The sequence below is a fragment of the Podarcis vaucheri genome (genome assembly GCF_965113315.1).
Source record: "Podarcis vaucheri genome assembly, chromosome: 10".
Lineage (NCBI taxonomy): Eukaryota > Metazoa > Chordata > Lepidosauria > Squamata > Lacertidae > Podarcis > Podarcis vaucheri.
In genome coordinates this window covers 34,904,841-34,922,604 of record NC_138748.1, presented here as the reverse complement: position 1 = coordinate 34,922,604, position 17,764 = coordinate 34,904,841, and the positions used below count along the sequence as shown (strand labels likewise).

Here is a 17,764-nt window from a genome sequence, read left to right as displayed (position 1 = left end):
CAGATAAAGTGAGCATTCTTCCATCACTGGTGGCTTTCCTGAATATGTCAGAGCTGACCAGGTATTAGCAGATTTCAAAATACGTTACTGCTGTTTACCATATGATCTTTTAGCCTCACTGTATTAAAATGTACCACTAAGTACAAAGACTTTGTCAAAGTTTGAGGGGATGGTGTTGTGTAATCCTATATGTATCTACACTTACACAGAACCATGCCCTGTTGGATTCAATAGTGGCATAAAGTGAGACTCCATAAAATACAAAACATGACCCTAAAATTATAAGCTTGATAGACCAAAAACCAGGTAGGGGGTTGAAAAGTTCACACAGCATGAATTAAAGAGATCAAGCTTCATACAGCTTACCCAAGTGATGGAATGCACCTGAAAAACAAGGTTTTCTGCTTCCACTTAATTCAAAAGTGAACAATTTGTGGCCTGCAGCCTAATTCAATGCAGGTAATGAGGAGAGAGAAAAATGTGTAGCAAAGTCCTGGTATCTACCCCTGACATAGATTCCACCAAGGGAATGCAGCCACAACAGGGGGAAAAAACAGCTGTCCACTCCTGGTATAAATTATACTTTGCACTGTTCCAGTGTCAGATTAATTTCCAATGTGTTCTAGAAGATAAACTACCATTGGGTGCTTATGGACCATTCCATATCCTTATCAATCGTATCTGAATTGTAGGACGTGGTCAATTGCCTTCCTTGCTGATCCCAGGAAAAAGAGAGAAGACGAGGTATTGGGAGAACAACTCTGGAATGTTGGATTCATGGGATGCTCAGCTTTGATGTTATTTAACACAGGCATCCCCTTTCTATTATTTCCTTTTGCCCTTGCTTCAGAATGTTCCAGTTTGTACATACAGGTTGCTTATTACAAGAACCGACAAAAACCTGCTTTGAGACTTCTGGAAAATAACAACCTGATATAAAGAATCAGGAAGTAGGATGCACTGTGGACACAGTTGTGTCACTGTCACATATCCACAAAATCTTAAACATAAAGTGGAAGAGCATTTGCCCTTCTTTAAAATGGGCAAGTGTTTATAGACAAAATGGGCAAGTGTTTAGAGAACATAATACAGATAAAGTATTCTATGTCTGCAAGAAATGATATTCACCCATTGCAACACCCCCACAAATACAAGTTCTTAAAATAGATGAGCTTTAGTGTCCCAAACACCAATAACAAAAAAAGTGAAGTACTCCCCAATATAATCAAGGACTGCACACATATTCACATTAAAATACAACCGCATACAAATGTCTAGAATAAGTAATCCTGGCCCTGTTCAAACATTACAATACCAACATTACAAATGGTAGCTGCTGATAAACCCAAGGTACATTTTAATTAGGCCTTTGATGCCCTAACAGTACATGTTTAAAGACTTATGAATCCATCAGGATAATCAATGAATTATTAGTACCAAGTGTTAAAAATGAAACGAAACTTCAGACTTCAGGGGTTGTTTTTGAAGGATGTTTCCTTATGTAATAAGAATAATCACAGACTGTAGGACAAGTTTCTGCTCTGACGATCTTCACAGGAATGAGGGTGTCTTATCTGCTAGCAGCAGCATACCCCTAAACATTTTGTGAATCTAAGTTTTGACTCATTGAGGGGCAGTATTTCAATATGAGTAGGAAAATGAGAGTACCCCTAAACATTTTATTATTATTTTAGAAAAAAAGCACTGGGTAGTAGTATGGCCTTTGAAAAAAGGAAAGGTTTTTTCCCCCTTTAAGGTCAGAGGCATTGTAGACAGAAAGTCTCAAATCAAACCAAAATTCAGAATTATTATCTCATCTTACTGTTGTGCAGTCCTGAAACCTGAAGTTCTTTCCCCACGTGCTTCTTTCTGCTGCGTTTTCCTAAGCTACTCTTATGCCTCTACCAGGAATATGATGTTCCTGTCATACCACTGTTGGAGTAAAGAACTACTAACTGTGCAAGCATGTTTAGTCAGAAGTAGGCCCTACTATGTGTATGGGATTGCAATCTTCCTCCCATTCTCTACAACAGTGGTGGCCTTCCGATGTTGTTGGCCACCAGTTCCCATAAGGCCCATGTCCAATGGTCAGGTATGACAGGACCTGTGGTCTAACAATATCTAGAAGATCACAGGGAAGCCACCCCTGCTATGTAGCTACTGCTGTTGGTTGGGCTTGGCATGCCAATGGAAACAGTGGTTGGCATGCCAATGGAAACAGTGGTTGCTGTTAAGGTGATGTGACTTCTCTTGTTCTCTTGTTCTTATGTAAAGCCTAACAGTGAAAGAAGAACATTGGTCTTCCCAATTTAAATTGGGTACAGAGTTCTTGCATACAGAGCATAGGGATGAATCTTTTTTAGAATAACTGTAGTACACACACACACACACACACACACACACACACACACACGCAAAGACCAACACGTACCTATTTTAAATGTACATGAAAATGTACTTTCTGAAGTTCTGGCAAGTGATTTACATCCCAAATGTTGGCTTCTTTAACTGATTATGGGTAGAATCATTCGTTTTGCGATAATATCGAGTGCAATAGATGACAGCATGTGCAAAGTATTTGTTATCAATCATTTATTACTGAAAACAAAAAGGATTTTCTTATCTGGCACATAAACAATCATGTCTACAAAAAGGAAAGCCTACAAATCTTGATAATTTATACAAATAACAGTTCTCAAAAAAATAAAAATTTAATTTAGTAAACTTGTGCTCTCTTTTTTTTTAAGCACTGTCTGCAATATCCACCACAAATCCCTGAGCAGAGACAACAATTTAAACTTATTCCAAAATTGAAAGTTAGAAATCCCAGCCCCATAGTGAAAATGTATGGAGGAACATGGAACAATCTTCTTTTTTTAAAAAAAAAAAAAAACCTTCCACCTGTCGTTGTTTGAAATGAGACAGACAATGCCACCATAAAAGTGTGAACTGCTTTTGTGCAATTAATGTGGGGGAAAAGAATGAAACACAAGAAATGGAGAAGCTAGAGCAACAGTGAAATGTTACAATCAGGAAGTTGTACTTGCATCTGAAAGCTGAAATTTGAGCCATTTGGGGATGCCAGTTAGGCTGCAATCCAACACACGAGTACATAGGAGTAAGCCCATTGAAATCAGTGGAATTTACTTCTAAGTAGATATGCATAGGATTACAATTTTAAAAAGAAGAAGCAGTTTTAGAGGTTAATATAGCATTTATTTTTATAGCTGCTCAGAAATATGGTGTGGAATGATGGCTGTAGTACTAAAGACTGTAATATGTTATCATATGACTTAACCTGAAATGTTGAATTTCAAACTTGTAAGATTTTAGTTTCCTCCTTCCTAAACAGCAGTGTTTAGGCTTTCACCTTGAGCCAAGTCCAAAGGTCATTGATTCTGCAGAAGGTCAATAAGTTAGAGCTGAGGATAGGGTTGTAAGACACTTGTAACTGATGGTCTATGATTACCAAGCTTGCTAAAAGAAAAACAAAGTGCATCTAATGCAAAATGCTATTACAAATAGTGACAAATAGTAGTTATGCCGATAGAGCGATATTGCAAGACTCCTTAACATGTATACATTAAGATAGCTGAAGTGATTAAACAGCACAGAATAAATGTGTTCTCATTTCCTTCTAAGCACCAATACACACCTCAAAACATTTAAAAACACAGCGTGAAAAGCAAACTAGAAGGCTAACAACAGTTGTGAAACACTAGGTCATGACTTTATTTTTTGCTTCAGTTTAAAAATAAAGAATGTCAACAATGTATTAATCCAGGAGTACGCAGCAATGGAATGATACTCAGTCAAAGGAAACTTTCACATAATGGATTATGGGAGTTCCCTTAATAATCTTCATTTCAAGGGTATTCCATGATATAAGGCCAGGATACAAAAAACACATTTCGGAAACTGCAGCCCCACCTTCCATTGAAAATGGCCGCTGAAACAAAAAAAGAGTTTCAGTAGCAGCTTGTGCTACGGCATGGAAGTAAAAAAAAAAAAAAATTGCCCTCAGACATGCCTAAAATTGTTTTTTGGAACCTGGCCTAAATTTATGCCCACTTGTGTTGAAGTGAATGTTGAAATAGATCCTATTATGTCATTTAAAAACCTGCCTACCCAATAAAAGAAGTTGGTAAATGGCCGAAAGAGCACAGATCAGTCTAATATGTTTTAAAATATTTTTTTTTAAAAAATACAGATTGTAATAACTATGCCAAATGAACTGAAATGTTAAGGAAAATGAATGGTGCCACTTTATTGCGATAAAGAAAAAAAAAAGATGCAATATTGAGTTGGAAACTGCACAAATGTTTTGCCCCCTGTATGTAAAAACGTTAAGCATATGCAAAAATAATTGGCAACCATTGTCAGTCACATAATCCCTTTCAGTCTAACACCCTGTGAATTCGCTAGATGCTAAAAGCATTAAATCCTTTTAGTTTCTTGCTGCCTGTAGCAAAATATTTCCCTTCCCACAAACTGCTGATAAATCTCATTGCTAACATTTCACAAACATATTCACCAACTGCACCCGTCTTCAAATTGTTCCAGTAACATGTAGCTGCTCCGTAGGCAGAGATGCAAGTAAAAGGTTAGCATTCCGTTTTGACAGTAATAACAGGCACACAGCTGCACTGCGCTTCGGCACAAGGTAGCTGTGTATCAGCTTGATGCTGACAACTGTCCTGTGTGAGCCACAAGGCATGGTATATTCAAGCTAAAGGACTATACTGTGTGGATGGATGCAACTGTTGTCGGCATAATTTCAAGAGCAGTGCCACTGCCAGCTGGTCCTACACAGCACCTTGCTCTCAAACTAAATGTGACAGCTCCCCCATGTTTCTTTTTCATGCGCCTGTCCCATTTGCATCTAAAGAGTGGTGTGTGTGTGCGCGTGTGCATGTGTAGGACTCTCTTCTTTTTCAAAAGTTGCATGGTAGTAGAAGAAACTGATCCCTCTTCCTGCAAGGCATGGGCAAATCTAACAATTTTGGCTTTTCTACATTTTCCATCTTTCCCATCTTCACATTTCTCCACATCAGATTGTGGATTTTTCTAAACTGCTCTCATGAAAATTCACCAGAATTTCAGTGCAACTTTCTCCTAATATTCACCTATTTGTATGCAATTTTACCTCAGACACTTTATTTGTTTTTGCACACATCACTTCCCCTCAGTTATATCCATTTTTGTGCTCATTATTTGGTTGGAGAACTGCATTGCAAAATTCAGAAAAGTGTCGATTTTGAAGGATGGCTGTGTTTTGGATCTGATTGTTCTGGAAAGTGTGAATTGTATAAGATTTATCCCCACCTGTACTTCCTGCCTTGCAACCTGTTTCTCCATCACTCGGGGTACTTTTTTTGCAACCTGATTCCAGTCCCAGAAGTGAGCTAAACCGGTATAACTTGCCTAAATCTTTAAAGCACAATAAAAAAGGTGGCAGAGGAATGCTCTCTGAGGAATGTTCAGCTCTCTTCTTCAATACACACTTTTCATTTCAATTTTTTTTAGACCCCTCCCACTTTTGACAGGAACAAAGCAGCTACACAAGAAAACAAACATGGTTGTGTTTATCGCATCTACAGCCTGCCTTAATTCTTCCTGCTTGGAGACATTTCTGTTGGGTGAGTGCAATGCTGCCCCTTGCTTACTCCCCTCAAAACACAGCTAACAAGGTATTTGTTAACGTCTTCAAATAATGTTCTTAACAACAGGCTGAAACAAAATGTGCCCTTGTCAAGATAGATTGCAAATTGTGTTTCATCTTTCAAATGGTTGCACTCATCTGTGAAACAGATAAGCAGGCAGCCCTAAGGAGATACACAATATTAAGACAAATTGCAAACACATTGGGTTTTAGTATACATTTTAATGAATTACAGCCTCAGAAAATAACTTAAGCCAGTCTATATCCTTTACTAAAATCCCATGTTGACTGGATGGATGTTATATAGGCCAGCATGATTCTTCTACCAGAAACCACGTGAAAATGACTACGATGGCCTGGCAAATATGCTTGAAAGGGCCCCCCTTTCAAGTGCTCAAGTTTCAAATCTAATTCATTTTTATGCTTGTGGGAGTAACTATAAAGTCCTTCATGAAACTCCTGAGAGAGTTTCCACCTTTCTCTCATTATCAAAATGTCACACCAAGAAGCAGCCCTGTAGGTTCTCCTAGCAGCAATTACAACCTTCAACATTTGCAGTGCAGTCCAACAAGAGCACTCAGCAAAGCAGCACCCTGGAAGTTGTTCTGGATTTGACTTCTTTCATCCTTTGCAAAGAAAGGTTCTGGGTTTTCCCCCTTCCAGCGCATGTCAGGTCATGTTTTAGATGTTCTTAAGCCTTGCTTTTCCATAATATTCCAGAGTTTGCGTAGATTTGACTGTGTTATGACATCATCTGGTTTAAACTGAAGGGCATGGAGATAGTTTGATTCTGCCTCCAGAAGTTTGCCGTTGAGATGAAGAATCGCCCCCAGATTCATTAGGGCAGCTGGATACTGGAGCAAGAAAGAGGAAAGCAAACATGATTAAAAGTTTATTTTGTATTTTCTTTCTCTAGATAACCTTCACCAAAGTCACAAAATTAGTCCTTCATGTTTTTGTGGCCTACTTTCATGGAAGCAACTTAACAATTCGTAATAAGCATGTAAAGGGAAGAAGGGTAAGGGCGGATTTACTGCTTACTCCATTTTTTTTATTTATTAAATTTATACCCATGCTCCCAAAGGAGCTCAGGACAGCAAACAACAAATGATGAAACAATGAAACACATTTAAAACATTTGCAGTTCAGATACAGAAAGGGAAAGATCTCAGGTCAAAAGACTTGTTGGAGGGGGAGGGACTTCAGTAGGTGCCAAAAATACATCAGAGATGGTGTTGGACTAATATTTATGGGCAGTGCATTCCGAAGGGTAGATGCCACAACTCTAAAGACCCACTTCCCATATCATGTGGAACAGACCTCCTGAGAAGATGGTATCTGCAGGAGGCAGTCATCTGCAGAGCACAGTGATCAACTGGGTATTTAAGAAATGGTCCTGAGCTATATTGGGCTTTGTGCATCAGACATGGCACTGTGTAGTGTAGACATGGAAGAGTTTTTGTTCCTCTCCCATCCCAAATTGATGACCAAACAACAGGTATTACATGTAGTAATACAGGTCGGGCAGTGCCAGTCTGATGGCTGACATGAGAGGTAATTAATTTTAAATCAACCCAAAGATTTCATAAATTATTGTAATAGTTAAGGGCTTGCTTACTTTGTTATTTTTCAAAGTGCAAAGCTGATGATCGTATTATTCTGATTAGTGTTAAGACAAGTGGCGTTTAACTGAAATCTGGCAATCAAAAATAATTATAGACAAACGTTTAAAAGAGGCATCCACAAAACCGTCTGGCATCCTACTCCACAAAATGGGTAGGAAATAACAGCAAAACTCTGCACCAGGCAAGGGAGTTTTCCTAGCTGAAATCTCATTAAAAGCTTGCTACCAAATAATAGGTTAGCAATAGTGAATTGCTAGCCGAGTTGTGACCTAAATGCATTTTTGGATCCATAGAGCTGAGTCCAACCAATGTCCTGTCCCCTCTTTATTGTTTTAGAGCCTAAAATAAAGGCACTATTGCATGTGACTTGGTCTACACTGGAAGATATAATGAATAAGGTTAATTATCATTACACCACCACACACTACTACCCAGAACATATCATAGACATATCCCACCACTACCAGTGTGAAAACTGATTGCCACTGAGATTCATGGCAAAGCTGTAACTAATGTTCAAGATGCAGCTCAAAATCCCACATGTACTTTCCAGGCAATGTCAAAGGAATTAGGAATGCCAAAGGAAATAACAGTGTTATAATAATTGGCATAGAGCTATAATCAACATAGTGTATTTCATGGCGGTTAAAATATTGAAATAGCGCTTCCCTTTCCAGATGTTTATTAGATTCCTTGCCACTCTCCCCCCAATGTGAACAAAATATGAAGCTCCAATTGAGACAGGCATATGTATTCTCACAAATCAATGGGTACCACCCAATGATGTTCACCCATCTCCACAGCCAAAATTCACCTGGATTCTGGGACACCTGGATTCTCTTTCTACCCTGAAGTTCTCCAAATCCTTTTAGAGCAGTATTATATTTTTTTTGGGGGGGGGGGTTAAGTGGCTGGTTTGCATGAGGAGAACAGAAAGGAGACTTCACCCAATATATGTATATAACTGGTACAGTCCTCTTTAATCCTGTTTTCTTCTTATTGGAAAATGAGGTGTGGAAGAGGAAATAAAGAGGTAAAGCAAAATAATTTACCCTTTGCAAACCAAACCAGGTAACACTGGGCATATAAAACATAGACTACCATTTGCAGATTTTGGTTTTGCAACATGAGCCTAAATTGTTTTTTCTCTCTCTGTTAGGGAATTAGAATTTAACAGTAGTATTACCTGCCATATGTGCACTATTTCTCAGTACAGCCAGTATGCCATTCTACTCAAACATTGTAAACAAGGAGAACTAATAAATGAATTCATAAAGTACCTTTATTTCCATGCAGTACACAACACCCTGATTACCATACTGCTAGCTCTGAAAGCAATCTTGTTTACATGTATCGAAAATATCATGCTTTTTCATTCTCAGCTCATGAAAGCAGGTTAAATATCAAATAAAGTGAAATCTCGTTTTAGATGTTATTTCATATTATATTTAGACACTATCCTAGTTGACATTTGCAACCTGTTTTCTCTATAAATATAGCTAATAAACCAGCAGCTTTCATTGAATTGTAAGTTCTGAAGCTGACACAAATATCATCTGGCCCAGCTTTCTGCCCCAGCATAGATACTTCACAGAGCAAGTCATATCCACAATGCATGAGTAACTCAGAATAAAGGAGATAATATCACAAACAGAAAACAAGGGGAACTTCATCTATGACACACAGGTGAAAATAAAGCAAGACTTAACAAATAAAGTATCTCCCACGAACCGTCTGGAAATATGTGAAAGCACACCATTCTATTGGACAGGGGCTGAGGAAAAAAGGAACACACCTCCAGAGTTGACAGCTAATTTTGTTTGGGTGAAAATCTCTTTCTCAGCCTAAATGTGAAAATCTAGGAGGGCTGAATCTTGTCCATTCTTATCTGATGAAATCAACAGATTGAATTTTCAAGCAATCTTTTGCATGCAAGACCAATTTTGGGATTGGCTCCATTTTTCTGGAGCAACAACTGTTGTGACAGTAGGATGTTACAAAAACAGGACACATTACAGAGGTGGGAAATTTCGTTTTGTGCTCGTTTCACTTCCTTTTTGTAAGGCATATCCTACGTTGAACAGACCAATTCTAAATATCTCCCACAGAGAAAATACATTTCCCCTGTCAACTAATTCTCCAGAGGATCACGGCACTCAGAACCTCTGAAGGATGGCTTGCTGGAAAATGAGAAACACCTCATTCTCAATGTCAACAGATTGTGAAGAGATGGGCAGAAGTGAGGAGAAGTCCCTAACTCCAAGAGGCCTGTAGTGGAGCACCAGATTAAAAGAAATGTGAGATACCTTTTAAAGATAAGAATTCTACTTGGTTTTTAAATCATGGACGTTCCTCATTAGTCTCTCTGCATATTTCACTTCAAACAAGAATGTAATAGGGTTCTCATGCATCCAGAATTTCCCAGACATATCCAGAATATCGCATTCACCAGCAGTGTCTGGAAATCGGCCAAATGTCCGGGAAAATCCGGCCGTATAATAGCCCATGTTGGCAGTGCTGATTTTGCCAATTTCCCCTTTAAATAGTTCAAAAGCGGGAAATGTTTTTGTGATCTTGCAAAAAAAAACAAAAAAAAAACTTAGGGGAAAACTAAAAAAACAAACAAATTCTGTCTGAATTTTCACTGTTTGAAATATGGCAACTCTAGAATGTAATAAATTAATCACCTAGCTTTAGTTGATATCTTTCTGGGGGGTGGAAGTCATTTTTAACATTAGAAATGGGGAACTATGCAAATTGCTTACTATTTCTCTGCAGACTCTGTGCTTGCCTGTCTGAAATATTATTTATTTAGCATTTTCACCCAGCTTAGACATTTTCACCTCTGAAGGAAAGAGTCATTCCTCTCCCACAGATGACACATAAAGTTGAAAGCATCCACACAGCACCACCACCTCTTCGCCAAGCAACTCTTCCACATTGCTTTGTGATGCGTGAGATTTGGCACTGGCACACTCTCTCTGTGGCTCACGGATGACAGAAGAATGGATGGCACCTGTCTGCTCAGGCCAGTGTTATCGCATTCTGCCAGCTGAACGCGATGAAGCCTCCGCCACAATTGCTGGGGCTTTTCTCCAAACACATAATCTTTGATTTAAGATAGATGAAGAAGCTTTACGGCACATGAGTGGTGCCAGTCAGCAGCTACCAGCGTAACAGTGTGGAACTCGCTGCAACCGCAGAACAAATGACCTCCCACACCACATGAAAGGAAAACCAACTCCTTCATTCATTTCCTTTTGGAGACGGAGGCTTTGCATCAAACGGAGCCAGCTGGAAGTCCTATTAGAGTTTTAATGGAAGTCTCTTTATGGCATTCTAGGAATTATTCCATTATTAGAGAATTCCCATCTAATCATTTTGTAGGCTTTGTAAACTTATTGCCTTACTCCTCAGACTTTGCTGTGTTAGTTAAAAAAGAAAACTGTTCGCCAGCGAGTGCGTGAGCTCAGCCACCTTGGTACTGTGGCAAATGCACATGATAAGGGTCACAAGCAAATATCGGAGTGCAACTGGTTCAGCCTAAGAAGTGAAATGTCCTTTACGCAACAGAATTTTAACAAGCAATAGGTTAAGGAGTGAACTAAAAGGGGAAATATTGCATTTGCAAGTACAGGCAATTTCTCATTTGTGTGCATGCACATGGCCACAAACCCAGAAGTGGCACAAATGGGGAGAAATGGCTGTAAAAGAGGGCAAAAAGGGCAAAAATGGTGCAAAAACAGTGTCTAGCAATCCCACGACCTTCACAAGTGCAATCCTAGGAGCCTTTGCACTGATGTCTGAGGCCTGTAGAGCTGGCTTCCTCAGCCTCGGCCCTCCAAATGTTTTGAGACTACAATCCCCATCATCCCTGACCACTGGTCCTGCTAGCTAGGGATGATGGGAGTTGTAGACCAAAAACGTTTGGAGGGCCGAGGTTGAGGAAGCCTGCTGTAGAGAGTAGGAGTTTGAGCAATTAGGTTTGGAGGGAGCAATTGTGGTGGAGTTGGTGGGTTTTTGCTTTTTCAAAGATTTCCAGAGGTTTAGAGGTTGTTTGCAGGCTTTTTCAATGGTGTTTCCAATATACGCAATTTCACTTAAGTGTGCGGTGCCTCAGAACGTAACCTCCACATAAATGGGGAGTGGCCTATAGAGGATAAAGAGTACACCCTGAACCCAAATTAGAATCCTTTGTGGAAGGACCACCTTTCAGGAATCAGATTTGTGTGCTGCGACAAGCATTATGGACTCCTAGGGATAGTTGGTAGTGCCATGCTCTGCTCCGCTACAGCAGGGGTGGGGAATTTAAGTTGTTGGGCTCCAACTCCCATCAACCCTGGTGTTTTGGCTTTGCTTGCTGGGGCTGATGGGAGTGCAGGAACATCTGGAGGGCTTCAATCTTGCTGCTTCTTCTGTTCTGCCTTTTCTCACACAGTTTGGTCTCCCCACTTCCCTGGCTGACTTTTATGTATTTCTCTTTTCAGCATATATGACCACATCCTGTATTCTCCATTCACTCCCACACAGCTCTTCTAAATAACCCCTCATTTGCCTTTATACTATCAGCCAACAGAACTCCATTTCTTCAATCTGTCTCCCTGCTACGTTCAAGTCATATACTCTATCATTCCAAAATGCAATCTTCTTTTGCATTGCCTCTGCTGTTCTCCATCTTGAACAGGGCCAGGGAAGGTCTTAATTTGTATGCTAACTCAGACTACCCTCGGGCCATTGACAATTATTTGAAATTGCTGCCTGAATTAGCTCCCTGCTTATAGGTAGACAATTACAGACACCACCACATACAAGGCCAAACTCCTTGCACACCTCTGTTAAATGCTGAGCGTGTTCTGAATAGGAAGACAAACATGCATTGCTAGTCTGCTGCCCATGTGACAATTACTACCACGAGAAAAATTTCAAGAAGATGCCATCGGACCAATGGTCCGGACATTCAGTCCTTTGTTATTTCCTGACAGGGGAGGCCATGCACAACCAAAAATGCACTGGGTGGCTAACGTTTTGTCTAAGGTCCATTCATGGTACCTGATGTTTAAGTGAACCTGAGCTTGAGCAAAGGTTCACCCAGTATGGAAGCAGGATCTGCAGCAGATATGTTGTGATACTTGAGGGCTGCTTAAAGCTAAGAGACTGCTCATCAGCAGGAGCTGGGATGGGAACTCAGATGCAAACTGGGCCTCAGACATAAATTCAGAGACCCCAAATTAGGGATACCTAAAGGAGAGCTAGAGATGCGGGTGGTGCTGTGGTCTAAAACACTTAGCCTCCTGGGCTTGCTGATCAGGTTGGTGGTTTGAATCCCTCAATGCGGTGAGCTCCTGTTGTTCAGTCCCAGCTCCTGCCAACCTAGCAGTTTGAAAGCATGCAGTGCAAGTAGATAAAAAGGTACCACTCCGGTGGGAAGGTAAACTGTGTTTTCGTGCGCTGCTCTGGTTTTGGCTAAAGCGGCTTAGGCATGCTGGCCACATGACCCAGAAAAACTATCTGCGGAATCGGACAAACGCCAGCTCCCTCAGCCTGTAAAGTGAGATGAGCACCGCAACCGCAGACTGGACTTAATTGTCAGGGCTCCCTTCACTTTTACCTTTAAAGGAGACCTATAGGGAGCTGCTATCCAACCTTTATAGCTAGCCCCTCCTCTACCTGGGTGACCTGCGGAGTTATAAGGTACATTTGGTCCCAATCTTGGCTTTTCCGTGTTTCTGACGATTGCCATTCCTGAACAGGCCCCTGGCAGCAAGATGTGAATCTCATGAGTATTCAGCACCATTTGGAATGGCTGGGGAGAGATGATCCAGCATAACCTTGATGTCCATTTTTCATGGATGAACCTTATGCCCTGGAATCCAGGAGTTTAAATATAGATTTAATTTAAGAACTAGTTAAGGGGGCTCACTGCTGAACTTTACTGAAGTGAAAAATCTTCAGGACACAGAAACGGCTTTAATATTTGAATAGTGAAAGTTCACTTCGAAAACATGCAGAGCTTGTGAATACGAAAGAATGAAAAATAACATATTGTTGTTAAATTGTGTGTGTTCATGTGCTTGTAGGCATGCCTTGGTGGGTGGGATGGCCATTGAAAGTCAGATTTCTCACCCTGACCAGGAATGAATGGAGGGAGGGAGGGATTTCTGCATTCCAGTGCAGAATATGTGATTAAAATATGCTGGCAAGACATCCAAGTTCCTCTCTCTCTCCTTCCCCATTTCTAACAAGTTTCTCTCTGGTAAACAAAATACCCTTGTTTGCTGGGTTTTAGTGAAAAAAATAAAAAATAAAATAGAGGTCAAATCTCCTGACTCTCCAAAACTGATTGAAGTGTCATTAGTTCACATCAGGCATGCTCAGTCAGGTGGTTTTCTTTTCTTTTTAAAGAACAAGCAGTTGCAAGGCCTTTGCAGCTGAATGAGATTTAATGCTCTGAAAAGCACGCTTCCCAAATATTTTAGCCGTGTCATTAGACAGCTCCCTCTTCTAAATATAAAGAGCAACTGATCTCCATTTGGAGGTTTCAGCTTGCTAATTGAAAACATGCACAGTGGCTTGATAAAGCGCAATGAAGTAATAAAAGGAGAAAATGAAAAAAGATTTATCTGCAGGAAGCATCACCGAGCATGAAAGCTCCTCTTGGTGGCCCTGATTCATCTTGCCGATGACCAAGTTATAATGTGCTGTCAGGCCTTTTAATCCTCCTGTGGTGACGGCAAGAATTTTCACTTGAACTTTTATTACTGATGTCACTGTCATGCTGCAGTGTGCTATTTTCCAAAGCAATCAAAATGTCAACAGCTTCTTTTTATTGCTAAAGAGAACTGTGCACAGCTGAATCATTCCGGATGTGGCATTTATTTTTTGACAAACCCCAAAGTGTTACCTTCAGAGTTAGACTGGGACAAAGAGGCTGCCCTTGAGGTTATTGGGGATGCTACTTTAGAAAGAAGGTGCCGATCCCCAACAAGGAACTACAACACACAAATCCTGACCGGGAAAGCTGTCTGCAAACAGACGCCGGCTCCCTTGGCCTGAAATGCATGAGCACCATAGTCAAGTTTGACTGGACTTAACCGTCCATGGGTCCTTTACTTGCGTCTGGGTGGGAATCTGAATTTTAAACAACAGGAAACCACAGAAAGAAATGCTCTGTACATGACGGAACTGTTTGTAACGATCTTTACTTCTGGACCATCTCCTTTCAACAGATAATGGATAGTTGACATACAACCCTAACAGGGAGAAGCATCTTGGAACTGGTTTAGTCTACTTTACTTTTTCAAATGACCATATCCAAAGAGAACAGTTTCTTAGCACAATGAAATGAACGTCATGCTGTTTGGGTTCTGATCCTCCAAACTTTTCTTCCAACTTGGATTTTTTAATTTTTTTTATAAAAAAAATCTTATATTTTTTAATTTTTTAAATTGTTTTTGCGGGGGCGACTGTTGTTCAAATATACTCAACTGGTGAAAGCTATTTGCCATTTACATTTGTACAAATTTCTTATGTAATGGATTATATACTGGCAAAGTATGAATACAAAACTTTAAACTACTAAGTATTACATGGCAGCCTAGGAATCCCCGGGGAACATTTACTGTAAAAGTAAGCCTACAGTTTTTGCAATAGCTATGCACCGAGAGCTCTGATATACAGTTAAATACGTATGCTCTCCACAATTATTCATTCAAGCCATATGGAAACCAAGCTGCATATTTAAAAATATTATTTCATTAGTATAATAAAACTTACCAAACACTGATAAAAGCTATATATATTTTTTAAATACTGCAGCTATTTTTTTTTTAATACTGCAGCTATAATTTTTTTTTTTAAGTAAAATTCTAACGTATGTGTTACGGACCTCACAAAGTGCTTATAATTAAACTCCTCTGGCTTTCTAAACCGAATACTTTCAGGATTATACAGCCCATAATTATTGCATGCAATTGTCAAACCATTTGGCGTTAAATGCAAGCATATTCAAATCACTGATTTTTTGTTTATAGGTCTCAAGCTGTGCTTTCATTCCTAAAACCTGCAATTCAATCATTTTCACATCTAGCAATTTGTTGGATTTATCAGACAGTAGCTTTTTTCCCCTACTAGCAGTTGGGAGTTCTATCAAATGAAAGATGTGATTCAGATCAATGGCAACCTTGCAACTTCTGCAATATCTGACATTTGATGCCATAAGCTGTAATAGCTTGGCAAAACAAATACCAGAGGTAGAACGGAATGACTGCAAGCCAGTATGATCAGAGACACGCTGATCCAGGGAAGTACACTGGCTGCAAGATCATTTCTATTTGTATTATGGAGTTCTGTACTCTCACTTACACAAAGAATTTCAAGTTGTTATCATACTTCTGATGTTTTGAATATGGTTCAAATTAAAATAAGCCACCGAGAAAGGAGTTAGGTTTATGAATTATTATTGTTCTTGTTATTTATTAATTTATGTACCACTTATAGGCCAAAATGGCTTCTACGCAGTTTACAGCTTTAAAATCAATTATTCAAGCCGTATGTAATTAAATTCCACAATAACAACTCCATAAGCACATTAAAGTATGCTTAGTTAAAACAGACAAACCCGTTAAAAAAAGTGACAATGAAAACGTTTTTTTTAAAAAAAGTAACATTCTAAGATCAAATGCAACCTGCCAATAATCAAGAATTTCCACAAATCCTGCGAGTACAACTAGCAGTCTAGTCCATGGGTAGGCAAACTAAGGCCTGGGGGCCAGATCCGGCCCAATGGCCTTCTAAATCTGGCCTGCGGACAGTCTGGGAATCAGCATATTTTTACATGAGTAGAATGCGTCCTTTTATTTAAAATGCATCACTGGGTTATTTGTGGGGCCTGCCTGGTGGTTTTACATGAGTAGAATATGTACTTTTATTTAAAATGCATCTCTGGGTTATTTGTGGGGCCTGCCTGGTGGTTTTACATGAGTAGAATGTGTACTTTTATTTAAAATACATCTCTGCATTACTTGTGGGGCATAGGAATTCATTCATTCCCCCCCCCCCAAAAAAAAATAGCCCGGCCCCCCACAAGGTCTGAGGGACAGTGGACTGGCCCCCCTGCTGAAAAAGTTTGCTGACCCCTGGTCTAGTCCATCAAAACCGGTTCTGTCAATGAACATGATAGCTTCATTGCAAGATTCCTCTCCAAGCTCTACTTTCATTGATATGTTCTCATATTCACTTGAGGCTATGAGGAGAAAATAGCTAACAGGAACAGATGAAGCTGCCTTGTGCTATGCCAAACCATTGGCCCATCTGGTTCACTACTGTGGCTCCCCAGGGTTTCAGGTAAGGAGCCTCTCCTAGTCGTACCTGGAGATGTTGAGGCTCACACCTGTGACCTTCTGCATGCAGAGCTGATACTCTGCTACTGAGCTACAGCCCAAATATTTGTAAACATGCTAATGGCCAAAAAGTCAGAGGCATTGGCCCAAAGCTGCTCTGCCATTCACATCACTCAAATTTCCACCTGACAGTTCCCACCTTTCGCTTGTTTGTGGAGCAATTCTCTGTTTCTATCACTCTCTGTAGGAGAGAAAAAAATGTGGTGTGAGAAAATGCTCTCTGCGTTCTCCAACCAGGGCATTGAAAAGAGCTATCCAGAGTGCTGCTGACCACTTTAAGCAATACGACTCCACGGCAGGAAAACTTGGGCAGAGATGATTAATTGAGAGCTGACAGTACATGACAGGTGCATCTTTTGTGATTCAGGAAAAGCTTTGTGAAGCAAGGCATCAAGATTAGGAAAGGGACAGGGACCTTAGCCGGAATCACAATGATTGTCAACATGAATATTCAAGAACTCCATGAATGGGCCACTGTTTGCATTTCCAAATGCAAACTACAAAACAGAACATGGCAGTGATATTTATCAAATGAAACAGTTAGTAGTAATGTGACACCTGAGGTTACAGCCTTTAAACAGACCCCAAAGACTTCTCCCGCCCCTTCCCCCAACCCCATCCTTTTTACTTATTTTACTGCTGGCCCCCAACACATAAAATTTTATCTGATGCTGTTTTTATTACATTATCTATTCCATTGTTTTTACTATTTTTATCATAAGATGCCTTGGGAGAACTTAGTATAAAAGGCGGGGAAGAAATTGAAACAAACCAAAACATGCATATACACCAGTTCACTTTATGTCTTTTTAAAATTTAGGCCAATGAAGCTAGAAATGGTCCTAGGTTTTGATTTAAGTTAAGCGGCAACCTTGATCTTTGTACTCTCTGTCCATTAAGTTAAAGTCTATTGTAGTTATTTCAACAGAAAAGTACTATTAGCTTAAGGTTACCAGACGTCCCCAGGTTTACAAATCAGTCCCCATACAAAATCAATTGAAGTTGAAAAGTGTCCCTGGATTCATTGGAAAAAATCTGGTAACCTTATATTAGCTTCACCTTGCCCTGATAAAGAATGT

The 17,764-nt window shown here is 39.9% G+C and overlaps 1 protein-coding gene across 1 annotated transcript in view; it reads right to left on the bottom strand.

Annotated features, from left to right (window-relative positions):
* Positions 1-2,885: 2,885 nt before the first annotated feature.
* TMTC2 (transmembrane O-mannosyltransferase targeting cadherins 2) overlaps positions 2,886-17,764 on the bottom strand; it is a 198,539-nt gene continuing 183,660 nt past the window's right edge. The window contains exon 12 of the mRNA XM_082240978.1: positions 2,886-6,516. Coding sequence (XP_082097104.1) covers positions 6,337-6,516 — 180 coding nt within the window. The 3' untranslated portion in view covers positions 2,886-6,336. The remainder of the gene's footprint in view (positions 6,517-17,764) is intronic.